General features: G+C 43.4%; 1 protein-coding gene across 1 annotated transcript in view; it reads right to left on the bottom strand.

Annotated features, from left to right (window-relative positions):
- KMT2C (lysine methyltransferase 2C) overlaps positions 1–17,358 on the bottom strand; it is a 205,659-nt gene that overhangs the window by 68,522 nt on the left and 119,779 nt on the right. Inside the window, exons 15-22 of the mRNA XM_025039018.1 lie at positions 14,275–14,394; positions 11,901–12,017; positions 6,771–6,872; positions 6,462–6,566; positions 1,933–2,114; positions 1,521–1,685; positions 507–616; positions 2–49 (exon numbers count right to left, since the gene is read on the bottom strand). Of these exons, the coding sequence (XP_024894786.1) occupies positions 2–49; positions 507–616; positions 1,521–1,685; positions 1,933–2,114; positions 6,462–6,566; positions 6,771–6,872; positions 11,901–12,017; positions 14,275–14,394 (949 nt within the window). The remainder of the gene's footprint in view (position 1; positions 50–506; positions 617–1,520; positions 1,686–1,932; positions 2,115–6,461; positions 6,567–6,770; positions 6,873–11,900; positions 12,018–14,274; positions 14,395–17,358) is intronic.

Here is a 17,358-nt window from a genome sequence, read left to right as displayed (position 1 = left end):
GTGACAATCTGTGCTACAAGTGAAGAGTCACAGCAGTCTGAGGAAGGCACTGAAATTAAAAAAAAAAATGCATGTAATTTTTTCAGAAAAGGTTAACATGTATTTGAAGACTTACAAATGAGTAAAATGTCTACTTCTGTCCCCACCTGACTGAAATAAATGCTTGAACACCGGAGTTAAAGCAAGGCCGCCTTTAAAGCAACAGCGGCGGAGGAGGAAGCACGCGCCAGGGGCAGCCGCCCGGCCTACAGCAGCGCTGGGCATTTGTGCACACGGCCGCAGCCACGGGCTCATGAGCCTTCAAAGCAAAAGCCCCACGGTATACCTCAAACTCAGGCTTAATCTACTTTCTTGGTGTGAGCGAATTGTTTTTACACATTAAGGTGGGATGAGAGTTCATTCATAACAAACGATAACTTATTTTTCACAAAACCCTTGTCCAGATGACAGTTTCAGGCAGAGAGGACCGGTGTGAAGCCCACCCGCTGTCGGAACTGCTTTCTCACCGTGTGACGTAGGCATATAGGGTCTGCACATGCTGCAGTCGAAACCAATGTCGGCGACACTTTCCACTTCCTCTTCAGTATTTAAGTTTTGACAAACTGCATGCATCCATCTAAAAAGACCGTATTTGTACATTTTTTTTAAAAAAAGAAAGAGAACGGTTTCCTTTTAAGAATAGGAGCTGACAGTCTCTAGACGTTGAGCCCCAAAGCCACAAATGTTCCCCACATCTAGTCCATGGTTCCCTCTCCCCCTAACCTTGCCTACTGGCCCATAAAAAGTTCAGAGCTGAGGAGGAGGAGGAATGAAATCAAGTACTGCGAAGGGAGAGAAAGCGTCCCGCGTGACGAGGACGGGGTTCCTGTGCGGAAGCTGCTGCGGGAGGGCGGGAAGGCACTTGGGAGCCCGCGAATGCGGCGTGCGTGTGCATCGGCCATGGCGCAGCTGCGGCTGACGCGGCTCACGCTGCCTTGCCTCAGAACAAAGACCTGGTGGCAGAATCTCGCGAGTCCTGACCTACTGATGAGCCGCCACTGTGACTACGGCGTGTTCAGCTCTTAACTGCGACCGGACCACAGGGATAAGCTGCCGGCACCAACAACGGTATTGATTCTGAGGCCGCACCCAACTCCGTAGGAGGGGGGCGAGCTGGCATCTCATATCTAGATATTTAATAGCAAGGAAAAGTGGCTTACGGGAAACAGAATGTGTAAGGTCCTTTGTAGAGTCTAACAAAAGATTCAGAAGCCCTCCTAGTAAAATGTATATATGCAGGCAATAATTCTGCATCTGATCTCAAGGGATTCTCAAACCCTCAAAAGGCCCCAAGTTAAAAATCCCTGTCTGGAACGGTGCGTACAAAACGAGAAACTTCTCTAAGTTTCTAGCTGACCGAACACCTGGAGGAAAAGACTTGTTTCTTCCATTTAAGAGGGAAGAAACTTATGTTCCAATTTTATTCTGCTACATTTAAGAGGAAGGCTTGCAGAAGATGCAAAACAAAACCGGCACGATACCTATCGCACTGTCTGCACTGCAGAATGAGGTCGTCCTCTCTGTAGTTTCGGAAGCAGACGGGGCAGGCGGACAGGCTCGCGCAGGGGGCGCACTGCGTGTAATTGTTCTGCCACTCGCATCTCAGACCCGCACACGTGGCTCCGCAGTGTCTGCACCAAACACACCTGAAAGCCAACACCCACCCCCCGGTCTCGATTTCATTTACTTGTTTAGTTACTGTCATTCAAGAAGCTACACATGAACAGGAGAGGGGGAACTTATTTAACGCATACGTGAAAACATTTTCATTAGTAGTATCTATCCTAGTAAACGTGCATTACACAAGTAAACATATGTGGCTCGTTTTTAAAAACGCATGTGGGCAAGTTCTGAATTGAAAGATTAACAGGGGAAACGGCAATCCTAGAGTACCATTTGCACTTCCAGCCTCCCTTGGGAACTGTCTGCAAGGGCGGGTCGAGGCAGTAGGTGTGATAGCTTATGTCGCAATCATCGCACAGCAGGAGTCTTCCTGGGTCGGTGGCCTTCCCACAGGCCTCACACACGGTGCACTCCAGACACCGCCAGCCTTTGCTGAGAACCACTTTAGTGATCTGCAAAAGAAACAACCAGTCCGTGTGACTTATACAGCGACCTGCGCCTCGTCTTGCACGATTGAACACGTAACATAAATGAATATGGTGCTGCTGTAGCTAAAAGCAGGAAAGACGCATGGAACTGATGTGTGCTGGCAGCCAGCACTGATTAGGCCATCGATTCTGTTAGGGGACAGAGTAGTGGCAAGTGGTACATATTTTAATACCTATTTTCTAGTCCCTATAACTGCCTTGTGCTGTGAATTTTAAGTCCATTTTATACATCTAGATCTGGTGACTGAATTTTAAAGAAATCAAGTCAATTGCCCCATTATTGCTAATATGAGATTTAAAATGTACTGATAGTCTCCATCTACATGTTAGGATTCACCCTTTCGAAACTTGTGCACACCGCATAGGGACTAGCATATTAAAATCAATATGAAAATGAAAAAAAAAAATTAAAGAGATTTCCTAAGAACATTTTATGGTCTTGGAGGCTTTCAGGCTATGAAGCCAATGATGTTCATTCACCCCAGTTGCCCTCTCTGCTGCGAGGGTCTCAGTCGGTCTGAGACTCTACACTTCTACTGAATTCCTCGAAGCAGCCACACCATGTGACATTCAGAACTTGGAACCAACTTAAAGATCTCAAAAGACTAGAGTTTATGAACAGAAAGGCCCTGCATTATAATGAAACAGCAAGTGAGGAAGACACAGAACAAAAATTCAGGTCATGAGAAATAAGAAAGCTAAAAGCCGCCTGTGAGGAAAGTGAGTTAAATAAAGAAACTGCGATCCCAATGGCATCAAACTTTCCAACCTGAGCTGCGAAAATAGAATGTTTCCAATTCTACAGGAAAACACTTTCCAAGGGTCAACACTTCACCAAATCAACAAGCAATTACGTGTGAAAGCAGAAAACCTTTTATTAGACATATAAGGACTCCAACTTCAGCTGCCAAACTCCCCTTCTAAAGAAGCTGGTGCGATGAGAAACGAAACGAGGGTGTGCAGAGGACGAGGGAACGCGCGGGATCCAGAGCGACAAACCCAGGGAAGGACGAGAGCGAGCAACGCGCCCAGATGGGAACAGGGAGAGGAGGAGGGCGAGGGGCGGGACCCGTCCCACAAACGCGGCTCCGTGCCACAAACGCAGCTCCGTGCCAAAGGAACCGGGCCGATGCGCTCCGGCAGGGAAAAGCAAACAGCGAGGGCTCATGGAGAATCACGACTCCTTCCTTTCTTGCCATTAAAAACTCCACGAGAAACAAAGGAAAGTCGTAATGCACACGAGACCTCCGGTGAAACGTACTGAGTCTCGGCCAACGCTGTTTGTTTAGTAAATGAACGTAGTAAAACAAGTACACTGGGGGTGCGGGGTGCCGGGAGGAGGCACGAGGTACCCTTGAAGAGCTGAATTAGCCTTTCTTCGTAGCAGGAAGTCAACAAAATCTAACCTTTAAAGCAGCAATAGCACCAGCATAATATTCAGTGCTACAAAATTAACTACCAAAGGGACCCGGAAGGAACCCAGGGACCACCTGTGGGAACAGCGTCCTGCGTGCAGGTGGGGGAAGGGGAAGGCTTGGTCAGTCGCTATATGGCTTTTAAAGCTGTTTAATTTTTAAGCATGAATATTTATTACTTTGATTAGCCCAAGAATTCCTTTAAATTAGTCACAGATGATCACGTTATATTGTTCACCCGCAAGGAAGAGCCGGCAGCAGGAGCAGCAGGGTGGCTTAGGGCCACAGCCGGCAAGCTTTGTCCGTAAAGGGCCAGAGTGAACATTTTCGACTTTGAGGGGCACGTGGTCTGTGGAATGGCACAACGGTGCCCTGGTCGGGGGCCGCCCACGGTAGGCACACAATGTGTCCGTGCCCTCAGCAGACGTCACCTGCGAGAGCAGGCGAGGCCCACACGTGGCCTGTGCGCCGTGGGTCACGGATCCCCGGCACGGAGGAGGCAGGATGAAGGTGAAGTGCGAGAGGGCACCAGCATTGGGGGGCGGGGTGGGGTGGGGGGGCGGCTGTTCCATGGTGAACTTCATTCCCGAGTTTCCCTTCACAGACGCCCACGCCGTGGTCCCTCACGGCCCAACGCCCCGTTACTCAGCTCGGACTCACCCTTCAACGTGCTACAGTCCGGCTGCTACGCCCGTCACCACCCAAACCACCCAAGCCAGGCGGTCGAGGCCGCCTTCCCCCCAAATCCGCGTGATCCTCAGCGTCTGTTACTTGACCGCTCTACAGTATCTCAACATGGGAACAATTTCTGCCCCTGCGAAGTTCGCTCTTGATACAGAAGCCAGGGCTCTGCTATCGGCTCCTTTTGCTCCACTGACTGTCATGGTCCTATCTGTAAGAGCTCTTGCATGCAGGGTGTCGTCTGGGGTTCCGTCCTCGGTCCCCGTCTGGGGCTGTGACACCTGTGTGTGTCAGTCCATAATGGGAAACGGCCGCGACCACGAGGAGTAGCTGCGCCAGACCCTTGTCCCACTGTCAGATACTAGGACACTTGGAAAAGCGCATGGAGCTCGTTTCCAGGTACTGGGCAAAAGGCAGAGCAGGACCGTGGTTCCCGAGAGGAGCGAGAGGGAGTGTGGTAGGCCGCGTGATGCCTGCGCCCCCAGCACGTGGCCCGGGGGCTCCCCGAGTTTCGGGCACGGGCGGCGCACAGCAGAGACGAGGCAGCTGGAGCGTGCAGCGGGGGTGCACCCAGGGGCCCCGCAGCGTTTGGTGGCACACTGGGCGGTTCACCCAGAGCCAGCGAGCACCCACGGACAGGGCGAAGGTGAACAGGTATCGGAACCCGCACAATGACGGGGAACACTGGACTGTCGACCAGCTGGAGGGGAAGGCTGGCGGGGAGGGGAAAGGGGTGGGGGGGATTCTGGCAAGACCTCAAAAAGGCGATGCCTGAAGCACGGGACCAGACTGGTGCTAGGACAGCGGTTCCGAGAGCGTCATCTGGGGGACCCCGGGGTGTCTGCGAGGTCAAAGCTTCTTTCATCATGATACTTTCATTCATCTTTTTCACTTTACTCAACGCACTGATGCTTTGCAGAGGCTACGAGACGCCTAAAACACCATTGCAGGACACCACACAAGCTGTCTGTACACTTTCGTGTTTTAAAATGTTTCCAGTTAATTTCTAAAATGGTAAATATTCAACACGTACGATCCACATAAACAAGAACTCTGCTGGGTCCTCCGTAAATTGTACTAGTGTTATAGGTCCTAAGGCTGACATGCTTAAGAACAGCCACCTCCCCAAGGGCTCTCTAAAACCACCCAGAAAGCCTACGAAGCAGCTTCAAAAGGTTCAGACTTATCCACCAATAACTGCCTGCCATGACAAGTCAATGCTTTTTAAAGGAACAAAATCCAGAATCCTGACAATAGACTATCACGATACACAATGCCCACAATCACAAATTACTAAATGCAAAGAAAGCAGGAAAACATACCCTAATGCAGAAAAAGAGTTAATACAGTAAGAAATGCCAGATATACAGAGACTTAAAAGAAAAAAACAGGAACAAAATTTGAAACTATAAGATAACTATAAACTATAAGGTATAAAATGGAAGTGGGGTTAAAAATTGCAATCTGAGTAAAAAATCCACTGGATAAGCTTGAAAATATATTACATACTATATAACAATGAGTTTGTGGGATGTAGTAGGAACTACAAAAAAAATGTACAGATAGAAACCACTAGAAAACATCAACAGTGTGTCAGTAATCTGAGGGAATATCATGTAATTTTTCTGTCTGTCTGTCTGTCTGTCTGTGTGTGTGTCTCTCTCTCTCTCTCTCTCTCACACACACACACACACAGATTCCAGAAAGGTGGGAGGGTTGGGGAACAGAAGAAAATGTGAATAATGGTCAAGATTGCAGCAAAACCGATTAAAAATATCAACCCACTGATCTGAGAAAGCTCACAGATGAACGGCTGAGAGCAAGGACAGTGACTGTGCGGAGACCCCAGGGGCCGACACACGTTTTACTAGTAAGTTCTTTAGACACTCGACTTTTATCATCGACAGGATGAATCCACTACGCCTTGTGCCTTAGAAAATAGTAATATGAAGTGTCTTTTAAATTAAGTGTATGTATTTTTTGGTCATACTTTTTCAAAACAGCAGAATAATCACCACGATTTAAGACCCCAGATTTACAGAGTTCATTTCTTGAGGTAGCAGGTCAGAGGCTGAAAGGACTTAAACACTGTCCCGTCTCAACAACAGTCCTAACGAACGATACCCGGTTAACTGTAAGAACTGGAAGCAGCAGACGACCCAAGTCGAAAGGAACATCGACGCCTTGCTCAGCCACTGAAATCGGGCATATTTACCTTAATACTGACGCAGTACGGATGGTAGCACTGACCGCACTGTGAACAGGCGAGCAACCTCCCCTCTGCGCCTTGGCCGAAGCTGCCGCAGACCACGCACATGTCCTGGCAGGAAGAACACACGGACATGTTTAAAACGGGCACTATGCTACGAAGGTGTGATGTGCTCGTTGCATATTTTCTTAAAAGTGCCCTCTGAGCTCATCCGGCTCTACATCCAATCGGATGGCTCCCATGCGTGTGAGACAAGGAGAAACGGGCCACGGGGGACCCCCGGGGAGGGGGGGGGCGGTGACCAACAGCTCGGACCTGCTGCAAGGTGAACTTGTCGCTGCTGGAGAACAGCACCACCGTGTTGTGCATGGCGTTCTCTTCCTCGTCCTTACTCGAAGACAGGTCGGCAGCAGACACCTGTGAAAAGCAAAGAACGCAGAACGTGAGGCTGGACTGTGCGGCTGTGTTACACTCAACTGGGAAGTTCGAAGAGATCCACAGTCAAAATGCAACTTTTACCAAGGTCTAGACTGACGACGCCACGTGAGATGATCACCGGCAAAGTCTCCGCCACGACCTTTCTTAGTCACCTGTTATCTCTTTAGAGTCACAAGTCCCACAGATCGAGAAGGAATGAGAAAATGTAAACCTGTCTTTACAAGACTTGATGACACAGAAATTATAATCGAGAAACAAAAAAATTATACCATATTTGTGTGTGCACACGTATACACATATGTACACACAACTATGCACATGTGTATCCACATATACATGTTACTCTCCTTTAGTGACTCTTAAAACCTGCAACATGTTTAGTCCAAATTGAGATTTGCTGTAAGCGTAAAATACCCACCAGATTTCAAAAACTTAGTACCAAAAAAGAATGCAAATACAGAGCATAAACGATTTTGTACACTACATGTTGAAATGGCAGCATTTTGGTTACACTGGGTCAGAGGATAGACAACCAAACTAACTTGCACCTGTTCCACTTTTCTTTTTAAATGCAGCTCCCAGAAGTTCTAAATCACACATGTGGTTCCCTCTATGTCTCTTCTGGACAGCACTACTGTAGATTGTTATTTTGAGTAGTGTCAAAATTTCAGTATTAGTCAAAGGGTTATCAACCACGGATGTTCGTTTCTGGACTAAGATTACATTGGACCAAATCGACTAAGTTCCCATGGCTTGTGAATTCTTTCCAGAGAGGTCATCACAAACAAACCTCTGAGTCAGATGCTAACAACAGAGAACAGGGAGGCCAATGCCAAAACGACAAAATACAATCTTCTTCCCTTAAAGGGCTTCCGATCTTCTCTGGAAGGTGGGGACGGAAGCAGAACAGGTCATGGTCAAAGAAAAAGAACAGCATTACTGCTCTTTAGGAAATGAGCGAAAGAGGAGGCGTCAAAGGCACATCTGACGGCAACCCTATTTTTCATTGTTTTAAGAGGAAACATATTCATGTTATACGTGTATCTTAAAATGAGCATGTCTTCGGCACGTCAAACAAAGACGACTCATTAAAGTAGCATTATTATCCCATCGGCAATGATTAGGTGCCTGCTAACAGTGAAGTAACCAGTAATACAACCAAAGGACTAATGATGCATGGAGAACATTATTAAAATGTACAACTCTGGCAATGGCTAAAATACAGGTAACAAAAGAATACTGAAATAAAAAGTATTCATTTCATTTCCCCGTCTCCAAAGAAAACAAAACGGGTTTTACAATTGGCTAATACATAGAGAGCAGGTCAAAGAAATAGTAAAAATGTCATTCTTGTTTTTGAAGGATAATTTAACTATAGAATGCTTTTGTTCAAAATGAAAAACAAGGATGGAATATAGTATTCCCAGTGTAAACCATAAATGAAATCTGTAGAGAACGCTGCAGTATCCGCTTGGGTCAAGTGTGGGGTAGGAGCAGCAGCTTGGGGGGTGGGGGGGCAGTATTTACATAAGTGCTAAAAGATCAAAGTTTTTTTTTTTTTTTAAAATAGCAATTGTACATGTAGAAAGGAAAACACTATCATCTAGCTTAATGATCCACTGTTTGCATTTTACACTTTATTTTCTGACCTTTAAACCATTAGAAAATACAAGCTACCTCGAGGGTGAAGGCGATGATCTTTGAGAAAGTATGTGCTTTTGTTGCCTGGATAGATATTAGTCTGATTGTCCCAAACATGACAGAAGCTCTACTCTCCTGCACCACAGATGGAAGCCTGAGAAAAGAAAGCTCTAACCTCACAAGTTGGGGGAATTCCAAGCAGTGACATACAAAAGTCAACAAAAGAAGAGCAAATTAAACTCAAAGTGAGAGGAAAGGAAATAATAAAGATCAGAGTGGAAATCAATGAAAACAGAAAGTAGAAAAAAGTAATGAAAGCAAAGGCTGACTCAAGAAGATCAATTAAATTGATAAATCTCGAGCAAGACCAACTAGGAAAAAAGAAAAGACACGAACTACCAATAAATATCAAGAGTGAGGAGGAGGTGACATCACTACAGACTCTACAGATATTTAAAAGATAATAAATATTATGATCAACTCTAGGCCAATAGATCTGCGAATTTAACACAAAATGTATAAGTTCTCTGAAAGACAAATTCATACAACCAACAGATATCCTAAACAGGCCTATACCTCCCAAAGAAATTGAATCTGTGGTTAAAAATACTCCCACAAAGGAAACTCCAGATGTCGCTAATAATTCTATAAATAATATAAGGAAAAAATACTTTCAATACTATAACACAAGTTTTCTAGAAAACGTAAGAATATTTTTTTCCAATTAAGTCTATGCAGCCAGCATTATGTTGATATCAAAACCAAAGACATTATAAAAAAATAAAACTATAGACTAATATCCCTCATGAACGTGGACATAAAAAATCTGAAATATTTAGCAAATGAACCCAACAATATATAAAAACAATACAATATCACTACTAAGTAGAGTTTATCCCAAGAACACAGGATGGATTTAGCACCCAGAAAAGCCAATCGATGTCATTAGCCACACCAACAAACAAGCCACATGATCATCCTATGCGGAACAAGCATTTGACAGAATCCAACATCTTCTTCAGATTAAAAGAAAAAAAAAAAAAATCCCAGCAAATTATGAATAGACAGGCACTTCCTCAAACAGACTTAAGATGTTTAAAAACAAAACAAAAAGCAAAAACGAGAGCTAATACCAAATGTAGTGACGAAAGACGAAATGCTTAGTCCCTAAGATCGAGAGCAAGACAAGGTTACCCGATCTCATCACTTCCTGCCAACACTGTAGCGGAGATTACAGCAAATGCAGTGAAGAACGAAGGAAAAGCCTCCAGACCGAAGAGACATAAAACTTTGTTTGCAGACAGGACTGTAGATGTAGAAAAACCAATGAATTCTACAAATAAGCAATGAGAAGAATTAAGGGAGTTTTAGTAAGATTGTAGGATGCAAAATCAATATATAATAATAGATATTAGCAACCAAACACAATATGAAAACAACACTACCATTTGCAATAGCATAAAAATATGGAAGACTCAGAGAGAAATCTGAGAAATAGTGTAAAAGACCTGTATGTTGAAAACTAAAACACATCACTAAAATTAAAGATCTAAATAAATGGAGAGATACACAATGTGACTTAAAAGACCTCAATATAGTTAAAATGTCAATTTCCTTCAAACTGATCTACAGTTTGAACGCAAACCCAATCAAATCCTACCAGGTTTATTTGTAGAAACCGACAAGCTAATTCTAAAATTCATATAGATAGATATATGAAGAATTTAGAATAGCTAAAACATATTTGAAAAAGTAGAAAATTACAACACTAACAGTGTCTGATTTCAAGAGTAAGTTATAAAGTAATTAAGATAGTACAGTATTCGCCTAAATATAATGAAATAGATCAATGATATAGCATAAAGATTCCAAAATTAGATCCACAAATATAGATAGCTAATGTTCAAGAATAACACAAAGCCAATTCAGATAAATGGTGCTAGAACTGGGTCTTCAGTATGCAAAAAAATGAACTTTGATCCATATTGATACCATACATAAAATGCAAATTGGATCGTAGATCTAAATGCAAAACCTAACACCATAAAACTTTTACAGAACCCAGAAGGTGTTCGTAACCTTGGGATATGCAAATATTTCTCAGACACCAAAAGCACAAGTCATAGAAGAAAAAATTAATAAATTACACTTCATCAAAATAAAAGCACCTGGTCTTCAAAAGACATACAAGAAAAAACAAACAAACAAAACGAATGAAAAAAATGCAAGAAAATATTTGCAAATCGAACGCATGATAAAGAACTTGTATCCAGAATGAAATCTCAGTAATGTCCTTTGACAGGTGAACAGAGGTACAAACTGTGGCCCGTCCGTGACAATTAAGTGCTCCCTAGCCACAAAAAGGAACAAACTATTAACATAGGCAAGAGCATGGATTAATCTCAAAATAATTATGCTGAGTGAAATAAATCAGACAAACGTACGTTCTGTATGATTTCACTTACATAAACTCTAAAAAAAAAAAGGCGAACTAATCAACGGAGATGGGAATCAGATCGGTCCATGCCTGGGGATCAGGGCTGGTGGCCAAGGGGCACAGAGAAACTCTAGGGCCGGTGTGTGTGCTGTGGTTCCCAGGTGTGCCCATGTCGACAGCCACAAAATCGTACACTTCAAACATTTTACCTTATTTTATGTCGATTTATCTACTTTAAAAAACTTGTTAATTTGGAGAGAGAATGTGCTTTTTTTTTTAAAGGACCAGAATCCAAGTTTCCAAACTCCTTTTGTAGTAAAATTAAACTATCTCATACGTCTTCTGAACTTAAAATGACAATCAGTTTCTGAAAAATAGGATTCTGGTAAAATAGTTACTGCAGGAAATGTGTCATCACATGCCAAATATATGGCTTTCTCAATACACATTTAAATAAAGTCTCGTAACATGTCAATGAGCAAATGTTTATCGATCTTAAATTAAAACGTCAAAGATGGTCACAAAATCTCCAACATCTTAGAGTCCACACTAACCTGCAACATTTCTCGTTTCTTCTGTAAGCCACACTGTAACAGAGAACCCCAAACCTAAAATGTCAGCATAATTAATTTTTTCAAAGAAGTAAGACTGTTACAGGAGTTTCCTTGCTTTTAATAAAAGAAAACATGTTACATTTGCATTTTTGGGAAAGGTTGGCGTAGAAAGATAAGAATCACAGAGGAAGGCAAGAAAAAAGGATAAGTGAAAACCTGGCCAGAGTTTCTTTTTTTTTAAAAAAGCAGAGACACAGTAAAAATAAAAATTGTAGCCTATTTCTACGACTCTCGGGATCTAAGTAATTTTCCACCAACAGGATTCTCAGCATTAGCTGACACCTTCAGGACAGCACGTACAGGAAGCAGCCTTACCCCAGGTAACACGACGGCCCCCATTCCGCCTTTCAGCTTCGACCTGCCTCTGCCGCCTCGGCCCGACAGGCCTGCTCCTCGAGGCCTCCGCTTGCCCGGAAATCCCGACCCACGGCCCTACATGACAGACAAGGAAAAGGCAGTGGTCTGTGCGCATCCCCAAGAATGTTCAAAGGCAAACCTGAGGCAAAACGTCTCATTATCAAACAGTTGCTTCTTTTATCCTGATCAGATAAGTGTTAGGAGACCTGGGTTATTATCTGCATCTTTCGGTGTGTTCTGATACTATAATGTGAGTGTGTGTCTGTGTGTGTGTTTGCATGCAAGTGCGTGCGCGCGCGCATGCACGCACGCACGCACGCACGCCTGTGACTCCAGACTTGAACTCCGGGCCTGGCCTTCCCACATCCTAGGGGGCCAGGGCCCGCCTGGGCATCGCCATGTGTGACCACCTTCTTCAACGCAGAGGAAGCAGAGGGACGGACCCCTGTCCACGTCTTCTCTGTGGCTACAGCAGCACCTGACACGTGAGCACTCATCCTGTCCCACTCGACGAGCCTTTCATTCTTGACAACCTCATAAGACCAGTCTTATTGGATTATCGCCATTCTAGAGATCAAAAGGTCAGGTGACTTGTCCAAAGTCACAGACCCAGCAAGTCCGGCTCCAGTGTCCATGCCCTTAAACTCTACTCTGCACTGCGACGTGGCATCACAGCCCGTTTCTGCTAGTACACAGCAGTGCTTGCCCCCGCCATGAAAACGGCCAGTTCCCTTTACTACTCAGTAGGAACTGGGCACATGTGCCATAGTATTTAGAGGACAAGTTACTTAAAGATAGGAAAACTGATCAAACAGTAAAAGGCTTGCTTTAAATCACGCAGATAACTTGAAATGAAAATCATTTATCTGGATTTTTACCCAATGTAAGAAAAAATTCTATGGGAAAACATGTTAAATTCCCTGATAATTTCACAAATAAGTACTAGGATTATTATTTATTGTTGCTGTTTTCCTTGTTTATATTCGGACTTATTTATTACTACTTCAAAAGACCTGGCATTTACACATCTTTATATATATTTAAGGTTATTAAAGTACTTAGCAAAATCCTTTCGTATTTGTTCCCTAACAGGTTAAACACTATGTCCCATGTTCAACTGACGTCACTAATCATAGTTTGAAATGCTGAACTCATTACCTATTAGCAAGATGGTCTCCAAGTCAGTAATTTACGATTAGACTGTGAGCATAAACTAGATACGCATGAGCAAGCAGGAAAGGAGAATCTTTTTTTCTCTTCGGTTTTAATAAATGCAGCCCACTTCCAATTTTTCAAACTGCCTCTCTGTCCTCTGAAAGTATTTTCCTCTCCTTTTCTGGAGCTTCTCTCAACAAGGGGTAGGGCAAGGCTGACTTGGATAGTTTGTTGTTCTGTTAACAGGTATAAAAGTTTGTTTTTGTTTTGTGTTCCAATTCAGTGACTAAATCAAGACTATGGTAATCTCGTAATCCCACTCCCCTACCCCCCAAAAAATCCAATGACACAAATAAGACTAAGTTAAAATCAGTGATATTTGCTTCAAAATTTTCACATCTTTTATACTCTTAAAACAAATATATATACTTTCGACATTTTGTGTATCAGTAGGGAAGAAGAAGTTCTTCCAATAGTGACAGAAAAATAAGGGAATCTAAAATTCCTTTGAAATCCTTGAACGGTCTAAATTAAACAACCTTATTCCAGAATTACATTAAATGTAGAAGATGAAGAAAAACTGTGTCCTCTAGTCGGTGAAATATTTTAACTTTTCAGATGATTAACACTTTTTCAAATTAATTTTTTACTCTTCGAAATGCATGAGACTACTTAACTTACTTCGAGGACTAGTACAGTCATCCAATGACAGGGAAAAGAGGTCCTATAATTTTGAGTTTAATACAATGAAATGTGCTGCAATTCTGGTATTTCTTCTCCATTAGTACATTAATAGATTAATGCATTTTCTCTTTTGTTCTTTTCTAAGCAACAAAATTTTACAACATCATGAATAACCAAGTCTTTAATTACTTTATGGCCTATGTGAGAACTTCCCCCATAATAGTAATTACAACATAAAAGGAAGAAAATCATTAAAAAAGGTATTAAAATTTTACACTTAAAATCAGTCATGTAAAATTGCAATTTAATGTCCTCCTAATCCAGATTTTTAAGTACAAGCATGTTGCTTTCTTCATATCAAAATTTTTAGATTTTAGAAACATGGCTGTGGAAGCTGAACTATTTAGAAAGGAAAGGTTCAATCTTAACTTCTACTCAGAAAAAAACCAACCGGAAAGAAATGATATATGAATGTAAATGCAGTTTTATTTACCACTTTGATGCTCCAAATGGCACTGCCAGGAAGCTGCCTGGGCTTAAAACCTTCCCGCGCTTCTGAGGTGTCTGGGGACCAGGACGGTGGGCTCACTGTGTTATGGGTGCTCCAAGCTCCCTAGGGTGTGGCAGGTGAGAAAACAGATGAACAAACTCAGCAACGGAAAAGGTCAAAGCCAGCAACTGAGGAATTTTAGAATAGCAAAAACGAATGCAGACGTATGGAATTTAGGACAAACTGCTTCAGAGAGGGAAAACGAGCTCATCACTACAGAGACTTTATACTTAAATGTTTGCAGCTACCATTTACATCAAATATTTTGTTCTGGTTGAAAAAGTACAATGAAACATTAAAAATTCAGGCTTACATGACATCAACACTGACTTATGAACTACAATTATAGCACCAAATATAAATAAGTCAATCACTCTCTTAGAATTAACACTATAAAAATCTATTCTGGGATTAAATTACTTTAACAGCGTATCACTCTACTGGAAAGGAGAAAAGGGTCACTGTGTAGAATGTTATGCATATGTACTGCTGTAAACAACCAAACCACTAGGCCAAAAAAATCAGAAACATGAGCAATCAATAGACACAGTCACTTTAAATGGTGGAAAGTTAGTTTGTCACCTTAAGATGCAAATACCATTATAATTCTAGCATTTAATTACTCTTCCTTCAGTGACCATTAGCTGTGGGTTTTGGTTTTGATTTTGATTTAGGGGACTATTACACTTGGATTGCATCCAAAAGATTAATTCAAAAAGTGAAAAATGTTAAAGCAAATTGTCCTAAATTTGCAAAATAAAATGCCTAAAGTACCTGATAATTAATACAAAAAAACTATTATTAAAATAGATAAAATAAAATTAAGACATTTTACTTCCAAATAACTACATTCGGCGATAACCTGAACTAATATGATGAAGAATTAAGCAGCATAAAGAAAAACGTTTACTCCATAAAGATAAGATTTTAAAGAAAAACACAATGCAAATGTCAAACAATAAAGAACCTATTCTGAATTAGGTAGTTTCAACAAGGCATGCCATAAATTTTACATCAAATGATCAAAACTTAAAAGACAAGAAACAGTACACTTACCAGGCTTCTAGAATATTATCAAACTGACAAGTAATGACTTAAAAGTGCCACTGGGAAGTTAAATAACCAGCCAAAAAGAAGAGCATGACTACGCTCTGTGGAGCAGGTAGCTAATGGGATAACGGGATTTGGGGACAAACCACGCAAAGGACAGGCTGGACTCACTTTAATTAGCCTACCCCGTCTCAAGCTCATGGCTCCACCAACCTCGGCAACAAGAGTCGCCCCCCACACCCCCCGTCCGTTCCACTGTTGGATCAACTCGCCCCCCACCCCACCGCACCCCCACATCCAGGGCCTCTGGTAACCTCTGTGCTGCCAAAAGCCACTTCTCTATTCTGTCACTCACTCTCATCGTCCAACACAGCTCTGCTGGCTTCGGGGCAGCCCACCTGTGCCCGGTCCCCTGCCCTCCACACTGACCTCCAAAGCCTGGGTCTCCCGGGGCCGAAGCCTGGACAGCTGTCCCGCCACCGGGCTCACCCTACCCGTGTCATCTGTAAGGAGGGCTGCAAGCACCCTCGGGTGTGTGTCGTCTCCCAGCTTCGCATGTTCTGAGAGCTCCAAGTCAGTATCATTTTCAACTCCCTTCCTGGCACTTCCGTTTGGCCACGCAAAACCCACGTCTAGACCACTGTCTCCCTAGCCCGGCCCCAGCCCTTGATCCTCCCTCCTCGTCCTTGGAACCGCGCTGGAGGTCACGTGATCTGTTCTTTACCTTCAAGGCTCCCCCTGCTTCTTCGGCCCTCCCCATCCTCCATTCCTTCCCCCTAACCACTGGCGAGCTCCGTCCCGCTCTGTCTCTGCTTCAGAGAGGGAAAAGCAGCTCCTCGCCTCCTCGCCGGCATCTCCGGCCTTTCTCCGCAGCAGCCAGGGGGACTACTCGAAACTGTAAACCTGAGCAAGCAAGTCACGACCCCATCTGACCGTTCCCTTTCCACCGTCCTCAGCACATCTAGAACACGCGCCTGGCCCCCGCCTCCCCTCCCCAGCCTCCCCTCGGCCTGCCGCATGCTGAAGCTGCCTGTCTTCCTCGCTGCCCTGTGAACGGGCCCAGCTCCCCACCAACCGGAGCCCCACTGACGCAGAAGGACCCCAGCTCTCCGGCGGCTGCTTCTTCCGGGCCTTCCCAGCCCCCTCGTAAACCATCTCCCTGCGCTGTTCTGTCTCCTCACTGATCCCAAGTCGGCCTCACGTGCTGTTTTGCTGTTTTCATTTTTAGTGACAGAGATTGGGGGCGAGAGACATCTACACTTATTCTCACTATTTCCACTGGTTTTTCTCTGAGGATATCTGGCTAGTATACATCTTAAGTGCCTTTTGATGACATTAAATGTCACGTCAGGAGACAGTTCTTAAAACGAACAATAAAAAGTAGTACTCTAAAATAATGTTATACTATTCATCATAATTTAAAAGCTAGCTTTGATGCCAAAATTGTATCTCATTTTAAAAAAATCATACTTCATAAAATATGGATGAACAAAATGAAGGCTCTATAGATCAAGAATGTTTGGATATCATTTCAGGGATAATTAGAAAACCACTCAACTGCTATGAAGAACTTATATAATAAAAGCTTGGGTAATTACGTTATGAATTTTAATAAGTATATTATCATAAGACACTGGAAGATGGATTGGATGCAGTTTTTATAGGAATTGAAGAAAAATTATGATATACTTTGATATTTTGACAAAGGAGTTACTTAATATATTCTTTAGACCTTAAAACTGAAGTGCAGCTGTAGTTATGAACGTTACTTATAAATTTCCCTCCAGACCTCGGCTCTGATCAGAAAGAATGCAGACCGCCCGGAGGAGGCGGGCGCCCCCTGCCTTCCGCATGTGGTCTACGCCACTGTCGCGCTGTCCACCCTGACTACACTTGGAATACTTTGTTGCCAGCGGAGGACGAGCTTGCTGAGGAGACCTCACTCCTCCGTTCATTAGGTTAAGCATTCGGTTTGGC

The sequence above is a fragment of the Pteropus alecto genome, unplaced genomic scaffold (genome assembly GCF_000325575.1).
Source record: "Pteropus alecto unplaced genomic scaffold, ASM32557v1 scaffold48, whole genome shotgun sequence".
NCBI lineage: Eukaryota > Metazoa > Chordata > Mammalia > Chiroptera > Pteropodidae > Pteropus > Pteropus alecto.
The sequence above is the reverse complement of the archived record's forward strand: the minus strand, read 5'-3'. Positions and strand labels throughout refer to the sequence as shown.